The sequence below is a fragment of the Culex pipiens genome, chromosome 2 (genome assembly GCF_016801865.2).
Source record: "Culex pipiens pallens isolate TS chromosome 2, TS_CPP_V2, whole genome shotgun sequence".
Lineage (NCBI taxonomy): Eukaryota > Metazoa > Arthropoda > Insecta > Diptera > Culicidae > Culex > Culex pipiens.
Genome location: NC_068938.1, coordinates 184,179,895 through 184,199,648, shown reverse-complemented (window position 1 = coordinate 184,199,648; position 19,754 = coordinate 184,179,895). Strand labels below are relative to the sequence as shown.

General features: G+C 38.4%; 2 protein-coding genes across 13 annotated transcripts in view; one reads left to right on the top strand and one right to left on the bottom strand.

Moving 5' to 3' along the window:
- Positions 1-19,754, top strand: part of LOC120415418 (whirlin) — a 242,413-nt gene that overhangs the window by 184,072 nt on the left and 38,587 nt on the right. The gene's annotated exons all lie outside the window — the stretch shown is intronic.
- LOC120415421 (protein hunchback-like) lies at positions 11,226-14,513 on the bottom strand. The gene has a single exon (XM_039576966.2). The coding sequence runs from the start codon at positions 13,762-13,764 to the stop codon at positions 11,800-11,802; it is 1,965 nt and encodes a 654-aa protein (XP_039432900.1). The 5' UTR covers positions 13,765-14,513; the 3' UTR covers positions 11,226-11,799.

Genomic DNA, 19,754 nt, shown 5'->3' with positions numbered 1-19,754 from the left:
AATAACTCCAGATTTGATGGATAGGTAAAAACGAAAAAACCTATTGTTCAACAATGAAAATGAAAAAATGTTTTCAAAAATATTTAAATTTTTGTAACTTGACTGTAATTTTTTGTTTTGGGACATGTAACTTTTTGGGAAATTTAATGTCCTTTTCGAATCACCAATAACTCAGATAAAAATTTTCACTCTTTATTTTTTTGTTTTTTCCAACATTGCAAGTTTTTTTTTGTGTGTTCATTGTTCAAGAAAGTTTTAGAGCAGACAATTCCAAAATTTGATATATAAACATAAGGGGTTTGCTTGTAACCATCACGAGTTATCATGCTTTAACGAATTTTTGTAATTGGCTGTTCTACAACTTTGTAGAAAATTGTTGCACTCTAAAAAATATACCTCTCAAGTTAGAAAAAACACGAAATTTTAAATTAAAAAAAATCGGTTTAAAACGGGTTTGCAGATTCAAATATCGAGATATCGAAAAATCGAGGCAACTGCTGTGTGAGTTGGCAGACAATTTGTTTATAATGATTGTTATTATGACTTTCAATTTACTTTTTCTGCGTGATTTAAAAAAAGCAATTTTAAAATAGTAGTTTTTTTCAGCACGAGTCGTACATTTATCCAACGAGGTCCACCGAGTTGGATAAATACGAAGAGTCAAGTTTTGCAACGAGTTCCATACAACATTTTTTGCAATTCCAAAAAACACACACTGAGTGAAATTTTAAGTCAAATTTTCATGTATTTTGTCAATAAATCGTTTAAATAAAATTTTTTTTCAAAAGTGTTACTTTTCGAAACAAGTGCTAAAAAGTTCAACTTTTCAGCACCCATTTGTAGTAGAACTTTTCAGCATTTATTTTGAAAAGTGTTGCTATTCGATTCTGTTATTTTTGGTACAGAAAAGTAGGCTATTTCGTCGTTTAAGAATGACAGGAAAAGTGAGTAGTTTCACGACGGAATTGCAAAAATGTATATTTTTATAATCCCGTTGTGAAACTATTTAATTTTGTCCTTCTGAAGTTATAAATTTGCTTGTTTTTTATAACAATATTTTTTTTATAAATAAGGGAGTTACCGAAAAAAAATTATTTTAGAAAGTTATACTTTTCTTTTGAACTAAATTTTAAAGGCATTATTTTGACCATTTTCAAATGCCATCCACTCACTGTGCAGCGAAAATCTTGACAACAAACCCCGAAGGTTATCTCTCTCAGAGGGCGTTAATTGTCCTGCTCGTGTCGTTAAAATTCCAGCAAACCCCTACAAAAACTCCAAAGCAGTGCGGCTCAGACAGTCACAGAAGCAAAGGATTGAGAGGCCCTTTTTGGCCGGGCGGTGCCATAAAATCCCGTCTAACTGTTTTTAACTTTTACTTTTTAACGCGCTGGCTTGTTGTATCCACAGAACTTGCACTTTTCGGGATTAGTTTGGTTGCTTTACCTCATGTGTGTTTGTCTTGCACTGATGAATGACCTCAGTCTAAGAAAAGGATTACGGAACGTCGTCGTCGTCACCCCGGGGAGGGGGTGCAATAAAAAAGACGTCTCAATCGGGATTCCGGTCGTCGTCCTGTCGCTTGCTACGACGGCTAGACTTGTGCAGAAAGTGACCAATCTCTAACGGTCTTTTTTGATGGTGCCCTTTTCCCTGAAACTGACCAGGTGAAATCATCGCTTTATTGATCGATCAAGTTTCACCCCGCCGTCGTCTGAGGTCACAAAAGACCCTTTAAATTGCCAAAAGAAGGTCCGTCCAGATTGACCATATGCCCCGATCTCGCCATAAAGAGGACCAAAGGACATCCATAATTTATCGATCATCTTTCCAGCTTACTTCCACCCTCGACGAGGTGTGTGGACGAAACACACAATCCGCTGTTCGATCTTTCCGTACAATAAATAGCAAAAAAATCTTTGATCCCGTGTAAAAATGAGCCACAATCGAACCTTTAATTGTGCCCCAGGACTGCTGCCGCCGAAGGATAACAAAACCTCGGTAAGATCCTTTCGGAGTTCAAAAAAAGAGGTCCAAAGGACAGGACAGAGAAAAAAAATCGCAAAACAATGCCCGGTCCAATAATCACGGCAGCGCCAGCCGAGCTCAGTCGTCCAGGATGCGTGTCTGACCAGCCGTCGCCGACAGGATCAAAAACCGGGAGTCCTGCAGAGCGATGACACTCACCGGCGCACGCACGCACACATATGAAAAGTTTGGTGCGCGCCAAGCAGAGATCATGGCTGGTCTGAATGGAACAGGACACCGTGGCGAAAGGTGCCGGTGGACCATGCGTCTTGTTGTGACGATCGGACGTGGACAAACATGGTGCAACCTGGAACGGACGGGTGGCAGCTGGAGAAAGTGTTGAAGGAGTGTGTTTTTTTGTGTTTGAAGAACGGAATTACAGTTTCAAATCAAACAACATGTAAGATAACAGTAGCAACCGTTGAAAAATGCAATATTTGCCTGTAAAATCCTGAAATTTGGGATTTAAGAACACTGAAATTAAAGTAAATTAATTTATATATTTAAGACGTATAAATGCTTAACATCATTATATTTTTTTTATTATAATTTTCTTATTATTATTTTATCATTTTTCAGGAAACGCTAACAACTCAATTTGCTTAGGTTTTGTTTTCATTAGGTTTTTAACCGGTTGAATTTATGGAGGCTTTCCATCTAACCAAATCATCTATCTACCAACAAGTTATGAGTTTTTGGCTCAGAAAGGCTTGATTTATTTGACAGTGTTTCAAATTAAAAAGAACATGATTGACAAAAAAACAGAGAAATAATGATGAAACTTCATTATAAGACGTAACTTTCACATAAAGCAAGCTGAAAAAAACGAAAGTATGACAAAAGGTCGAAAGGACAAAAGGTCAAATTAAAACAAAAACATTTTACAAAAGTTTTGATGTGAGCCTAAATACACGAAAATTGAAAACCAGCTATGGAAAGGTGATTTGAAAGTTTTTATTTAATTTCAATTTTATATTCTTAAAAATTTAAAGGTCTTCTGAATAAAAACTTGCCCCCGGATTGTTGGAGACTTTTTGAAAGGGAGGAAGGGAGGATTAAAGGGGGGTTTTCTTTAAAAATATAAATTAATACGAACGATTTTTTTTATACATGCACCTATGTTTTTGAAGTCAGATTTTTTTTAGGATCTATTTTGACAATTAAAGATAGAATGAAAAAGGATAAACAACTTGCAACAATATTTGAGAAGCAAGGCTTTTTCATTTTTCGAAACTATTTAAATTTGAAAGAATGTAAAAGTCTCTAAAATATTCCAACGATTTTCATAAATAAAATAAAACTTACAAAATATTTTAGAAGTAGTATTTTAAAAAGAACCGCTAGAATTTGAAAGAATTGAAAAAATCACAAAAATATTTTGACAAGCAAGAATAGGTTGTTTTTAAAACTAATCAAAAACTTAAAAAAAAATATTTCAGAATTCAAACTTTTTTTGGAAGAATTGCTCATGTTTGAAAGAATGGATATATTCTCAAAAAATGGTTTGGAAGTTATTCTGTCTATTAAAAAAACAGATCTTTACTATAAGGATGGATAAACCAAGGATAAACTCACAGTAAAAAATCATTTCTTTTAAATTAATTTAATTATCTGGGTAATTTTTTCACATTCGACCTTTTGTCCCTTCGACGTTTTGCCCATTCAACCTTTTGTCCACTTTCGACCTTTTGTCCATTCGACCTTATGTTTTTCGACTTTTTGGCATTCGACCTTTTGTCCTTTCGACCTTTTGTCACACATCCGAGAAAAACGCAAGACAAGTTTGTCCCACACATAAAGCTACGTGTTATGTTTGATACCTCTAGATTTCTAGAACAAAGTTATTTTTTTATTTTTATTTTTTTCTGAAAAAGCAAACGATTTTGAACCAAACTGCAAGAATATATCAAATATATTATATGTATGATATAAATGCATATGGGGTAGGATTTTTTAAAGATTTTTTTCTTTTTCTTTTAAAAATATTTGTTTTTGTAAAGCTAAAACAATCCTTTTAATTTGATCAAAAAATGTAAAAAGTTGAACTTTTGTTTGTCGCAATATATTTACAAAATTAATCAGAACAATCAAAATGTTGATTTTGCTATCGCCAAAGTACACAGCTAAAAAAGTAGTAATGCAGCTGCGTGTAAAAGTGCTGGGTGTAAAATAAATTTTGCATTATTTTATGCAATTTTATGTAATTTTACGCCCTCAAATATGTAGACCATCAGTATGGAAAACCTACTTGACCGATATGTCAAGCTGATATATGCGTTTATCCTTACAACTTTTCATCGGTCTGATGGCCGAGTGGGCTAAGGCGCCAGTCCATATTGATGGTGCTGGGTTTGAATCCCGTCGGTTGCAACTTTTTTTTTGTGTTTGCAACAATTGTACATGCAGTGTGTAATATTAAGTGTTTATTTTGACGAAGGTGATGTGCATGCTTTTGCATGCGATTTTACCATCGGATTTTTTGCTGTGTAGCAGCCAACCTTCGAAAGCCAATGTCACACCAACTTTGACCATTTTTTTTTTGTGTCTGAAAATTAAATTTTCATTTAATTTTGTGATCAATCTAAAAAAAATATTGCCAAAATTTTAAAGTTAAGATTTAATTGATCGAATTATTGAATAAATTAATAAACATAATTTCAAATATCAAGCCAAAATTCTTTAAATAATTTAGCATAAAGTGTCTCTAAATGCTAAATATATATAACAGTGTCACAAATTAATAAAATATCAGTTATATTTGATAATTGGTCATTACCCTCCAATTCGCTCGAAGTCGGAAAAAGGTAACTCGACCCCTTTTAGAATTACGTGAAACTATGCTTTCTTCCATGAAATTTTATTTAGACACGTTTTCAAACGAATTCTAGCTTGAAACCGTGAAGAATTAAAAATTTAGTGTCAAAAAGAACGTGGCGCAAAAAAAACGTTTCATTAAAAAAAATGAAAAAAGCATTTGAGCCAGTGTCTTTTCCAGCATTTAACTGTTAAAAATTTGAGACATGCCATTTGTATGGAAACTTTACATACTTAAAAATCAGCAATAACCCGGAGTGGTTGTTGTTTTTTTAGATTTTTTTTAAATAACCCTTTTTTCTTTGCTGGAGTTTTTTTAAGAGTATAACAGAATCCTGAAAAGTTGTAGATCAAAAAAAGTTTTAAAGCTTCGACGAACTGGTAAATAATTATCACTTAATAAAAAACTATTTCTTGAAAATTCTGATAACTCTTGAAAAATACTTGTTGATAATTTTGTTTTGTTTTTGTTTGTTCTACAGTTTTTTAAGAACATTGGTAAACTTCAAAAATTTACATTCAAGTCTTACAGTTACAAAGAGTGTCAGAAAATAAAATATTTATTATTGTTTTATTGATAAAATTTAAAAAAAAAAACTACATCAATTCAGGAACTTCTGACAAGGCAATTTTAGGCAAATTTCACACATTTCACAATCCTCCTAAAAACATACACTTCAAGTTTGGCACGTCTTAATTAGCAAGGATCATAATCAACTCGCTTCGTCATCCAAATTGAATCGTTTCGCCAACAATCTAATGCGATTACTGTCGATCCGGAGATGACGACGTGGTGCATCGAATGGGATTAAATTGGGACAGTTTTTTTTCTCTTCAAAACTTCAAAATTTCCAAAAAAATCCTCCACTCTACTGTTGTTGAGCACGTCCAGGCTGAATTTGAATAGCCGTTCTCCGCACTGGACCGAAATGTTCAGGACCTCTCGGCAGCCGGGGATTATCTCGGGAGATCTTTCAAGGGTCAAAAGACGCATAATTATCGATTACGTGAAACGCGTTCGGCACGTTCCCGAGGACCTCCTCTGCTCAACAGGCGTATCCGAAGGATAATGAGATCGATTCGGTGCGTTTCGTTTCGTTTTTCCCGGATAACGAGAAATATCCCGTTTAGCAAGCCGGTCAAAAAGGTTGAAAGATCTCTCTCGTGTTTTTTTTTAATCCTATTAACGGTGCGAAGATTGCGTAAAAATACTGGTCAGCTTTTCGAGCCACACCGACAATAACTCATGGTCTTCTTTTTAACACCCCAAAAAGGATGTAAAAGAACGCAGGATTCTGGACGACGCATGCCAAAAAGCTGCTGAGTGCGAGTGAATTTGAGGAAATCTCTGTAAAATAAGTTGTAATATAATTTGAGGTTTTTTCAATTCAGAACTATAATCAGGATTTTTGAAAAGCCGGAATTAGAATCCAAAATTTGAGCAATTTTTTATGAACACAGATTGAGATTTTTTTTAACAATTTTCAAATTGTCAATTTCCAAGAGAATCGCCCATTAATTAAAGCTCCGAGCTGACGGTTGGTAATGAATCAATTCAGGTCGAACCCACATCGGGTCCGTCCTCCCCCGACCGACATAGGAGGAGGGCAAAGAGGCCCAAAAAGTTGGGAAAACAAAAATTTTTGAGGGAAAACCTGGACCTGGAGTGAGTTTTTTTTTCGCTGCTTTCTCTCTGTTGCTGGCCAAAAACCGAAAAAATCATGCATCTGTTGTCGAGTGCGGGATGATTTGGCACTTCTTGCTGAGGGTCCAGGGACATGTGTGTGAGTGGGTGAGCTTCAACGGACTCCGGGAGGAATGAGGGAGGAGAAGGTGGGCAATGTGTGTTTTAATGATAGATGGATAAAAGGGGCCTCGAATTCAAGGGACCGCATCCAGCAGTTCACAAAAATTTCGTTTATTTCCAAATGCAAAAATGTGCGTTTATTTTTGTTGCCAGCAAAAACAGCAGGATACCTCGGTTAAAGCTGAGTATGTACAGGGACAGATGAAAGTTATGCTTTTGTGGTGGCTGGTGAAAGAAAAATATCCTTTTATCGATGGAATATAGGATCACAAAAGGGGTGAACTGATTGTGAAATGACACAGGGCAAGGCAACAGTTGCAAAAACTATTTGCAGCTTTTCATGTTGAGTAATTGATACTTTATCGTTGACGTTTTGAAGAGCGTGAAAAAATGCATTAAACACGATTTTTGATAAATCTATTTGCGGAAAAACGAATAATCATAATCACAAAATATTACATCTATGAATAAGAACATCTTTTATGTCAGAAAAAATGTGTAATTTTTATCTAAAAAATTGGTAATTCTCTGCCAACCCACACGAAATCGGGAAAAGTTGCCCCGACCCCTCTTCGATTTGCGTGAAACTTAGTCCTAAGGGGTAACTTTTGTCCTTGAACACGAAACCGAGGTCCGTTTTTTGATATCTCGTGACGGAGGGACGGTATGACCCCTTCCATTTTTGAAAATGCGAAAAAGAGGTGTTTTTCAATAATTTGCAGCCTGAAACGGTGATGAGATAGAAATTTGGTGTCAAAAGGACTTTTATGTAAAATTAGACGCCCGATTTGATGGCGTACTCAAAATTAAAAAAAAAAACGTATTTTTCATTAAAAAAACACTGAAAAATTCTGAAACACTGTAAAATTCTGCCATTTTCCTTTATTCAACTTTAAAATTTTTGGACTAGTCATTTTATGGGAAATTTAATGTACTTTTCGAATCTAACTTGATCCAGTAGGGTAGTTTTTTCATTTAGAACAAAATTTTTCATTTTAAAATTTAATTTTTTTTCTTACTTTGCAGGATTATTTTTTAGTGTGTATTAATGTTTTACAAAGTTGTAGGGCAGACAATTACAAAAATGTTGATATATAAACATTAGGGGTTTGCTTACAAACATCACGAGTTATCGCGATTTTACGAAAAAAAAGTTTTGAAAAACTTGGCCATCGTTTATCATGGCACACGGTTTGTTTTTTAGAACATACTAATGATAAAAAATCGGTATGTCTTATATTTGGCACCGTGAAAGAAGGGCTCTTTCCCGACATTTTGCGGGGTATACCGAAATATTTCGTCGGAGGGTCTAGAGCAACTTTTTTTTTTGAAGATTATTTTTCGATTTTATGGGATATTTGTTCAAAAATGTCACAGAAAATTGGTGCATTCATGTTGATATCACTCAAATTTCTTATGAATATGCCTTGGAGACTCTAACCAACTATATTTGACCAATATTTGACCTCCACTAAAAAAAAATCGAACCAGAATTTTCAGATTTCTAGCTTTCTTTGAAATTACCTCAAAATCCAAACTGGAAACCCCGAAACGACCGAAAGTAAATCTTTTCTTTGTAAAATTTGTTATGAAAATACAGCAACACATTGCCCGGATACGAATTTGAGCATTAAACAATGCAAAACATGGATTATTTAATTAATAAGCTGTTTATTACCCAATAGGCTCAGAAAATTATTTTTCCAATCCTCTGCCACATTACACCATTACATTTTAAAACATTTTAGAGTCAATCACATTATGGAGAACAATTTTCTGAACAAGTTCCATAAAAAAGTATTAGTTTTGGTTCAATATAGGTAGAGATATGCCCAATTTCCTGAAATAAATAGTGCCTTTCTCCAAATTTCCATAATTTAATTGCCATTCACATGATGGGCACTGCCTACTAAGATATTTTTTAAGATGATAATATTTGTTTATGAAATTATAACAAGTTTTGAAAAAAATCGTGAAAATTATTCTATAGCATTCATTACAAAACTCAGTAGGCAGTGCCCATCATGTGAATGGCATATCTCTGCCTATATTGAACCAAAACTGATACTTTTTTATGGAACTTGTTCAGAAAAATGTTCTCCATAATGTGATTGATTTTTTTTTATCGAAAATCACGTTTTAGACGAGTTTTGAGGACGCTGTATCTTCTTTCAGGAGCAAGTAAGCACCATACTCTCTTCGGGAAAGTTGTAGAGCACATTCCAGAGCATCCGAATATGAATCCGGTTTTAGTATAGCGTGAAACTTGGATTTTTTAAATATCAAAATTAAAAAAAAAGATTTTTCCCATACAAATTTGTATGGAAAATTGAATCGCTTTGCGCAAAGTGAAAACTAAACTAATCGTTCCCAAACTTTGGGGAGTTGTTTAGGACCCCAAAAGGAACTAAAATAATGCTGAGTTGGAAAATCGATTTTGATATTACACCCTAATGGTCGATTTAGTATGATCAGCCCGCAAAATTGAGCATGAGCATGAGCATGAGAGACCACCCATGGTTGTGGTCTCGTTGCTGAACAGGACCATAATATCCCATCAGCACAACCGGTCACACGCTTCAACGATCAAATGATGTTTCCCTTATCAACAGCATGCATGAATGCGCTGAAAAGATAAAACATCACGATCATCAAAACTAGAGCCGGTGCGAATAGGAAAAAGTCGTTGGCCACCAACGGCGCCCGCCATGTCAGTTTGTAGATCTCGAGGGAATGGGACGGGAATGTTAGTTAGCACAGGCTGCTACCAAGGGTGGGTTCTATACGATATCCACACCCCCGCGTGTGCCGGAAAACTACTTCTACTTGGGATTTTGTTAGTGGGTAAGGGTAATGGCGAGGATTCAACATAGAGGATGATGATGCGACCCAATAATCAATAAATTTTGTTTAATGGTGTGATGTATTATGCATTCTCAAGACAAACAGTCGGAGTATGCGGATGAGACTATTCCCGGTTATTTGGTGTTGAGTTTAGCATAAATGATTTAATCTTAGACAGCCGGCTGTGGAAAGATAAAACCAACTAAAATGCGAAAACGCGAAACCGCCCGGATCGAAATACACGCACAATCGGGGGGACAACAAAGACGGAAACGGCAACGAAAATCCTGCGCGAGGACCGCGACGCACACCGTTCAAATTCTCCAACTCAACTGTCAGTATGATCAGCCCGCAAAATTGTATGGAAAAAGTAATATAGGGGTATGACATTTTTGCCCGTTACCGACAATTATCGACATTACCGACGGCTTTTTGGTTGTATTTCACAAAAAAAAACCCTTAACAGAACGAGGATTGAACCACTAACTTCTTGGTTATTGATCCGACACGCTACCACCGCGCCATGGACGCTTGATGAAAAGTGAGTGAAAGAGCACTAACATATGCTTCTCTTTGGAGTGTTGCTCGGGGACGGGCCAGCGTTATATGTGTTGGTGAGAACTGCAGATCTCTGAAATGTTTACACGCGGGCAAAAATGATCTAGGGGCTTGCTGCAAAAAATGTTATAAAATATGACATTTTCTGCAGCAAATCCACTGTTGCAGATTTTGAGATATATTTTTCCTTTGGGTGTACGTTTTTGGAAATCGAACACTTTGTTCCTAATTCCCATTTTCATGAACGCTTGTTCACGATTTTGGGAACTCTTTTTTCTCCTTGTATTGAAAGAATATTCATGGATATAGTTTGATCCAAATAAATACAAAAATTCAAAAATGAAAATCTCGAAAAAGATATCTGAATTTTAAAAGAATTACTCATGTAAAAATCTTTAATATTTTTTTTAAACGCATAATATATTTCACATCCAGGTCATTTAACCTGGCGGTATTAGCACATTTGAATATGAAGAAAAAAAATTGAAAAAAAACAGCTGAGTTATATTGTGGTCTTTAATGATTCTCAAATTCCTTGATTTTTTTATCACTTCGGTGAAAATAGCTTTTAAGATCCTAATTTTTACCAAATTTCTTTTTGACATGGAACACGTGCCTTTAATTTACATTCAATTTTCTCCTTTATCAGACCATAACCGTTGTCAATAATTTCAACCCAGCTGCGTTCCCCACATCAACCCAAGAAATCAAACCTAATTCGACTGCATCACGCAACACTTAGCACCCCATTGCTCGTTAACCGCTATCACTTCGTTTCAATCTCTTGACCCCTCGAACAAGTCAACATTCCTCCTCAAAACAAAATCCGGAAGCCGTCAGAAGGACCCCATATCTCAATACATTCAAATCATACGCCGATAATGATCACCGCAGGCATCATTTTCATTAACGTTTTCAAATTCCTTTTCTTGAAGGAATTTCTTTTTTCTCGCATATTTTTTTTTTCTTTCCGGGAGGGGGAAAAACCTTTAAATTCTCGCGCACGTGCCAGATTTTTTCTTTCCTTCTGCGAGGGGTCCTTGGGAAAACAATCTTGAAAATGGGGTGCGAAACGCAGACGTCTTTAAATTTGGAGGGTCACGAATGTTTTGGAAAGTGTAAATTAAGAAATGCCTTTTCTTCATTGTGGAAAGTTAGGTTAGAGGGGAAAAGTGGTTGGCAAAGGTCGCGTCCAAAATTGGTATTTCTGGGTTCGATTTCGGGGAGGAAATTGATGCATTCCTTGAGATGGGTGGATTTTATTTGAGGGGGTCTACCAAGACAGTTCAATTTTGTCATCATTTAAAATTTGACAAGCGTAGCATTGCATAGCATGGAAAATAAACAGTTCTGATATAAGTGTTGCCAAAAGTAAAAACACAAGCGTTATTTATCCAAATAATTTATTGTTCAATTCGATAAATAGTTACAACTAGTCCTAATAATAATTTGTTAAAATTACAACAATGACCTGATTTATAATACTCTTAACCATTTGGAATATAAAGAAGTGTTGCCAGTCACCTCACTTACCTCTACTCTTTGATTTTTGTGCTCTTTGTTTGAGAATGCTTTACAATTGACAGTTTTACAAGCTTCCTTTCTACGTTTTCACCTTGTTATCCTCTACTGTGTAGTTTTGCCCAACCTTACTACCCGTTCGTTGCAACTTCCTAACCTCTAAAAGTTCAGTCTTCTTCACGCCAACAACGACTAGTTTGTACCGTAACCTCAAAAACGCTCACCGCCTACTTCGGGTGCGCCTTCCGCACCATGTGCAGCTGGAAGCTGATCCGGTCCTCGCACTTTTCCCCGCACATGTTACACTTGAACACGTCGTCGTACCCGTGCCAGCCCATGTGGATCGTGTACATGACCTCGTGCTCGAAGCCGATCTCGCAGTAGCTGCACCGGAAGCGCATCTCCGGCGCCGCCGCAGGCGGTTGCGGCGTAACGCAAGCTTCGACGGGCAGCGCCGCCTCCTTCGCTTCTTTGACGGGGCTGGGCTGCTTCGGCTCATCGTGCTCGTCGTCGGAGTGTTCCATCGTGGCAGGCGACGACGACTCGAGCCGCTCCAGCTTGAAGGCACGTCCCTTGCGGCGGTTCTTGCCGGTGCTGCCGACGGGGGCGGCCGAGCGGATGCTGGTGGACGGGGTGAGGGGGGTTTCGATGGCGGGGGTGGACAGGTCTTCGGCGGTGGTTTGGTGGTCCATCTCGTCGGAGGGGACGTCCGGCTTGAAGTCGGAGCTGTCGGCGGCGGCGGCCGTGATGCGTTTGAGCAGCTCTTCGCTGAGCGTTGAGGAGGATGGGGCGGGGTTTTTGGTTGGGGAGGAGGATTGTTCCTGCTTGTCGTGGAACTGGTGGAAGTTCGGGGACAGTTGGTTGATGGCGGCTTGTTGGTCCGCGAACATCTGGAAGTTGAGGTTCAGGTAGGGGAAGAGCGGGAGGTTGTTGGCGTTCTTGAACATGTGGGCGAGCGGGTTCGGGAGGAGCTGGTGGGGGAGCAGGTTCCGCTGGAGGTTGTTTGGTTGGCTGCTGGGTGGGGTGAAGGGGAGTTGGGTTTGGGGGGTTTGCGGATGGGATTGGGGTGTGAGGGGGGCTTGTTGGGGCTGTTGTTGGGACTCCTGAGGTTTCTGATCGGCTAGCTTCTGCGATTTGGTTTTGGGTCCACGACGCGTTCCGTACACGTCGATGATGGGTAGTGGGTTGGGGGTTCCGTCCATGTTCAGCACGATATCCGGCTTGTGAGCGTACTTCCGCAGGTGAAGCTTGAGCGAGTGGCAGTACTTGGTAGCGTAGTTGCAGTCGGCACAACGGTACTGGAACACGTTCGAGTGGGACTTCATGTGCGAGTTCAGCATCGACTTGTTGACGCAGCTGTAGCTGCACTTGGGGCACTGGAACGGCTTTGATCGGTCGTGGTTGCGCATGTGGTACTCCAAGTGATGCTTGTACTCCGTCACAAACGGACACTTTGGGCAGTTGAGCATCTTCTCCGGCTTGATGTGACTCCGGGTGTGCTCCCAGAAGCTCAGCTTCGTCACCGCGATAAACTCGCACTGCTTGCACTTGAACTTCTTGACCTTTCCGTGGGAGTTGATCTTCGGCTTGCGGATGCCCTCCTCGTCGTCACTGCCGTCGTACGAACCCTCGCAGTCCGAGCTGTTGTTGTCGTCGTCTTTCTTGGGCGTCTCCACAATGTCCTTTGGTGACTTTGGCGGCGTCACGTCCATCGGTGGCGTGTGCGTCGGGGTCAACGTGGACGACACGTAGCCGGAATCCTGCTTGCCGTAGCTCCTGTTCGGCGTAGTCTGTCGCTGCAGCTGGTTCTGCTGCTGAGTCGGGACGAACATCCCAGCGTACCCCGGCGGTGTCAACGGGTTGAACCCAAGCGGGTTGTATCCGTGAAGCATCCCGCTTGATTTCGACTCGTAGTACTGAGTCCGTCCGCCGTTGATCGAATCCATCGAGTCAACGCTCTGCGGCGAGGTCGGACTGGAGTGGGACATCGGAGTGTCCTGCTGGTGGTGCTGTAGATGGCTCTGATAGTGATGGCCGTAGTGCTGCTGATAACTGCTGCTCGCGTCCAGCGGTTCCGCCTTGATCGGCATGTCCATCCAGCTGCCGCTGGTTTGCTGCGGAATCGCCGCGCCGGACATGATGGAGTCGAAGTTCTGCATGGCTCTGCAAAGGGAAGAGAAGGAAGAATCCATTAATAAAACGCCATGTTGCTGATGGTACGGCTTTTTTGCGCTACGCTACGGAGGGTGAACTCCCCCAAAAGTGCTATGAAGTCGAGGCATGTACTGGACGATTATTTTTATTTTCATCGCGAGAGCTCTTTTTATTTACTGAGGGGAGTTTGTTTGGCTGTGTGGGTTTGATTTTCCCTTTCTTTGAACGCTTTTTTGTGATGCTAGAAAATCGATACCGTTGGACTCTTTTTTGCGTCGTTTCGGGAAAAACTTCTCAGGAAGAATGTCGCCGAAGCATGATTCCCAAACTTAGCACCAACAAATCCCCTCGCACAATAGAGAGCTTAATTATTTTAAAGGATTAGCTCCGAAACTGATCCAAAATAATTACACCCGAAAAAAAGGGTCCACAATTTTTATTACTTTACTGACACAATCCAAAGCATTCAAAGTCATTCCCGAGCGATCCCAAGTGTCCCGAAGGGACACTGAAAAAATAAGACACAGACCCCCGACTTTATGGCTCATTTGAATATTTCTCCAACTGCCCATAAACGTCTCTCCTCGTCTCAAGGCAGCTCGTAAAAGATCACCCGACAATTTGCCTTTTAAAAACGGGGTAACGGTCCTCGTCATTTTCCCAGCCCCGGAGATTGCTCCAGATTCTGACCAAAGTCGGCAAAAAAAAGGTCCCGTAATTTGTCATGCAAACTCGGTGACTTTTCTACCTCTCCGGCGGGGGTCCCGAGCGGTGGAACGCCCCTTGTTTGCTTTTTGCGACCCCCGGGGGTAGAAATTTCTTTGCAAAAGTCAAACTGACCGGTTGTAAAAAATTGGTGCACTTTGGGGAGGTTCGTTCCGAGAAGAGTTGACCTCGGGTTGGAAAGTTTGTTTTTCGATCTTACCTACTCGCTGGTGATCCTCGTGATGTTTATATCCAAAAATGTGTTCTCTCAGCAGTTGATTGCGACTTTCATTATTTCACGATGAAATCGCGCGCTTTTTCCTCCTTCAAACCCCTCAAATCACTCCGTATTCACTTTATATGTTAGATGAATCCTCAAAATCGTGCTCCCCGCATCAAATGCAATGTTTTCCGCACCACCCAACACCACTTATCAAGCCGTCTTCACGTTCTAAAACTCAGATAACTGTTTCGCTCCACGCACGATCTCCGTCAACTTGTTACGATTCCCACTCTTCGAAAAAAAAAAGTTCAAGTCGATCTCAGTGACAACCGTGCTGGTCGCTAGCGCTTTAAAAACTGATCTGAGATTTTTTGGTGACCCCGGCAGCAGGCCAACCTCTTGTTGTTTTTGGCCTTTCCACAAGTGTGCGAGGAGGAGGAAGAAGACAAACAGGACAAACTCACTGGCAGGCAGGCCAGCCGAGGAGGAGGAGTAGAAGGAGACGGCACGATCGGAAACGCACCGCTGCTGAGTGACTACGATTATGTTGAGTGCTGTGTGAGTTACTGAAGCAGTGAAAAGCGAAAGTGTGTGCGAGGAACTCACTTTGGCGAGGGTCAGTAGCATTGAACTTCATGTCGGGACCATCTGGAAGCGGGTGGGGGGAACTCAGCTTGTGGTGATGATTAGGACGACGACGGCTGCTGCTGCTGGCTAAAGTTGGCACTAGGGCAAGGGTAAACTATACGGGGAACTGGGAAAACTGCGATAATGGACGGCTGTGTGGTGGTTGTTGTTGTTGGCACTATTTTCTTTAATGGGTATGGAATAAAAAAAAATGTTTGGAGGGGGAAAGTGAAATTTGATGGAAATGATCAGGAAAAATTTATGTCTTTTCTATAGAACTTTCTCTTTGTTGGAATTTTGCCTCAATTGTCTCAAGTTGTTTATTTTTATAGATCTCATGTTTAAATACAATGCATACAATCTAGAAGATACAAAAAATACAGAAGTGGTTTCAGAATCAATGATACATTTTTTTTTAAATGCTCCCACATGATGTCTAGAATAATAAGTGATCAAATATATTTATTGTTATTCTTGCCTATTGATCTCAACCAGAGTTCGCATAAGTGGTCATATTTTTTTTAAATCAACTTGAACGAAAAATTAATAAAAATGAAGTAAATTAATATCAAACTGTGCGTCAAACAGGATAGCTTGGCTATCAAAGAAAAAAAAAGTTAAATTTTGGAATGTTGAAAGTTTGGTAGGTTGAATATAACTTATTTTTTGAGTTACAATTCTTAAAAAAATATGCAAAAAAATGTGAATATTCATCAGAAACTGAAAATGCACTAATTCCAGATGTAAAATTACACATTTTTTTTGCCACAAATCTGTCACCATTTCCTGATCAATATTATTTACCATCATTTTTTTCTGTGTTGTTTAATTATTTCTGACACTCAAATCCAAAATATTTAATTTTCTACAGTAAAAAGACATAAGCAGTTTTGGTGTTGATAATTTTTAGTTTTTTAGTTTTCTTATAATTTTTATTACTGTGTTGAAAAAATGTATAGGATTAAGATCAATTTTCGAATAATTTTCTTCTGGTGAGCAATTTGACAGATGGAACTAAAGCTGCAGAATCAACTAGATAGTTCAGATAGTTCAAATGGTTATCCGAACTTTTCTCGAAAATGTCCGATTTGTCAATGTGATATTTTTCAAATAGGTGTTTTTTTTTTTAAAAATGCTTACTATTCAGGGTAAATTCCCATCTGTTTGGCTGGTTAAGCACTCGACTCTAAATTCAGTCAATTTGCTGATTTTCACTATTCAAAAAACTTATTACATAAAACGTTTTCTAGAGACTTGCTTTCTAACTTCCTAATAAAATATTTTTCACTTGATTCCAGTTGAAAACGATTTTTATTAGCTGCAATTGAACGTCTATGTGCCGATAAGCTAACATTTTTCAACTAACTGATTAAAGATTGATTAAACGGAGAGTTGCGAAATCGGGTAGCTTAAACGATTTGGACTCCAATGCTTACTTCAATGTTGTAGGTTGTATATTTAATGACTCCAACGCCTACTCCAACTACTCAACGATAGTGCTGAAAACCCATTGAAAAATCCTATTGTCTATTTTAAATTGTATTTCCTATTTTGCCACAACTATCGTTAATTTTGTTTACTTTTGTTCAGAAATTGCATATCTTTTGACACGTCATGCAAATTATTTTAAAAAGCTGAAAAAATCTTATTTTCCACAATGTTTTGTTGATACCCATTTGTAGAAGCAATCCCAGATTTCGTTTTTGCCTTCCTCACGTTACTGAGGTAAGGCTATAAAATCACTCGAAAAATGAACTTCTCAATTAGACCTCCTAGACCCACCTTCATGTATACCTATCGACTCAGAATCAAATTCTGAGCAAATGTCTGTGTGTGTGGTGGGATGTTGATCAAAAAATTGTCACTCGATTATCTCGACATTGGCTGAACCGATTTTGTCCGTTTTGGCGTCATTCGATCCGTCTTGGGGTCCCATAAGTCGCTATTAAAAATTATGCAGTTTAGTTAAGTACTTCAAAAGTTATGCTAAAAAAACGATTTTAGCAAAAGTCCGGAAGATTGTAAAAAGGGTGGTTTTTGTAAGAAAACCCGTCATGCTATACATTTTTAGAAAGGTATTTAAAAGACCTTTCCAACGCGTCCAAGACATTGATGATCGGATAAATCTATCAAAAGTTATAAGCACTTAAGTGTTATTTATAGGCTTTTTGGAGGCCGGATCTCAGATATCTTGATGAAAACGTTGTCCGGATCACTTATGTGACATATCGTTGGATAGGTATTCAAAAGACCTTTCCAACGCGTCCAAAACATTGAAGATCTGACAACCCTATCTAAAGCCATAAGCACTTAAGTGTTATTTACGCACTTTTTGCATTTTGGATAGCACCCTTTAAATGTGAGGAAGGCACCAACCACCTAAGGGTGGATTAAGTAACGTTTTTAAGTTGGTTTAACTATTGGTTGAGGCGTATGTCTTTTAACTGGTGTAAAGAATAGGTGAAACTTGAAGCGATTGTTTAGCGATAGTATACAAACCGATTGCTTCAAAAAGTTTGCCTTCATCATTCATATTTTAATAAAATATATACCATCAAACGTTAAAAATCAATTTTCTCGAAATGTACTAAATTTTCGTTGACTTGTCGTTATCACAAGATAGCTCAAATGACGAAACATCCTACTTTTCATCGCAACCCTACTAACATATCAAAAAAAAAAAAAATAGTGTTTTTTTGCAAATGAAGTTTTAGTAACAAAAAGTTAAATTAAAAATCACCAAAAAATTTTTTACCGTGAATCATTTTTTTTCAGTGTAGTTCATATCCATACCTACAACTTTGTCGAAGACACCAAATCGATCAAAAAATTCCTTCAAATGATACAGATTTTTGAATTTTTACATATCATTTTTGTATGGACAGCTGCCAAATTTGTATGGAAAATTATATGGACAAACTAATGAAGCAAAATGGCTTCTTTGGGCATACCAAAAGTACCAAAAAAGTTTTAGTCGGATTAAAAAATACAGAAAAAATCGAATGACGAAATCTCAGGGAATTGCTCAGCTGGCAAAAAAATCATTTAATAAGTTGGAAATGTACAAATATCATCAGGATGTAGCTTGAAATCATCTCTTCTTTTTGCAGGCTCTAAGAATATCTTATAATCATTACAATCGTTTGTTTAACATTAACATCAAAAAGCTAAATCAAACCTTATTCAGCATTTCATTTAATTTAATCGCGCCATTTCCAGGTATTCATTTTGTTTCCCCCTCTTGCATCGACTTCAACCTTTTCGCCTCCGGTAAAAAACCGAACCTCCAATCAGCGCCCGGAACTCACGAATCATCCGAGGGCTATTTTTTATTTCACCGCAAGTCTCTCTCTCCCATTCTCATTCTTCTACATAAGATTGCCCAATCCCGTGGCTCGATTGCGTGAGCACGACAAAAACAAGCTTCAGCGCTGCTGTAAACATAAAAAAACGCCACACCAACAAAAAAAGAACGAGCCCTTCTTCATGATGAGGGGGAAAATCGTTCGCTGTTTATTTCCCTCGATGTGTCTGTATTTTTCCTTCACAACTTTTTGCTTTGGTCGGCAACTTTTTCTCCCCCTGAAAATTGTTCCTCGTTTATGTACAAAGACGCAATAAAAGAGGCCCATTTTTTCCCTTTTTGACAGACCAAAATCAAGCAGCGCGCGGCGTTTTCCCCCTTTTATGTTTCGTTTTTATTTCTGCTGTACATAGCGTTTTTTTCTTCCTGATGCTGCTGCTGCTTCTAATGTGATTCGATTTTTGTTTCAAACGGACACGTACACACAAATACACACACGCGTATGACAGCTGCGTAAAGGGCAGCGGGAAAATCGTGCCAGGAAAAGTTTCGGTTCACTTTGAGGGGTGAGATTTTTTTTCGATTTTCGTTTCCTTCTTTAGACAGTATTTTTAGCTGCGGCCGCCGTGGAAAACTTGCCACCCCCGCCAGTGGTTATTTTGAAGACGAAACAAATGTGTGCTGATAGGGATGATCATGTCACTGTTTTACATTTATGTGGTATGTACCATGAACCGGGGTGGCATTGTTAGCTGGGGTGTAACTGAATTGTTGAAAATTGTTTTTTTTTTTTAAATAAGCTATGCAAAAAAGTAGTCAAAATACATCAACAAGTAGTTATTCATTTAAAGTTTTGAAAGTTATTTAGCCATGATTAGGGCCATCCATAAACCACTTGGATATTTGTTTGGCCTACCGCAGAACATGTCCAGATTTTTTTTTTTTTCAATGGGTCCAGTAAATTTATAAAACACAATAGCTTATAAGCCGTTATAATAAAATTTAAAACATGACTGATTTCTAATCAATGTTACCTCGGTTTATGGTAGCTTTATTTTCATTTGCAAAAGTTTCAAACAAGCTAAGTTATAAGACCAAATATTTAAAATGATAATGCCTTTTAGAAACATACAAGCCGAAATAAAAACTTATTCAATATTTTTAAACAT

Excerpts from the sequence above, each read along its gene's own strand:
- LOC120415421 (XM_039576966.2), bottom strand. The coding sequence starts at position 13,764 with ATGGATTCTTCCTTCTCTTCCCTTTGCAGAGCCATGCAGAACTTCGAC.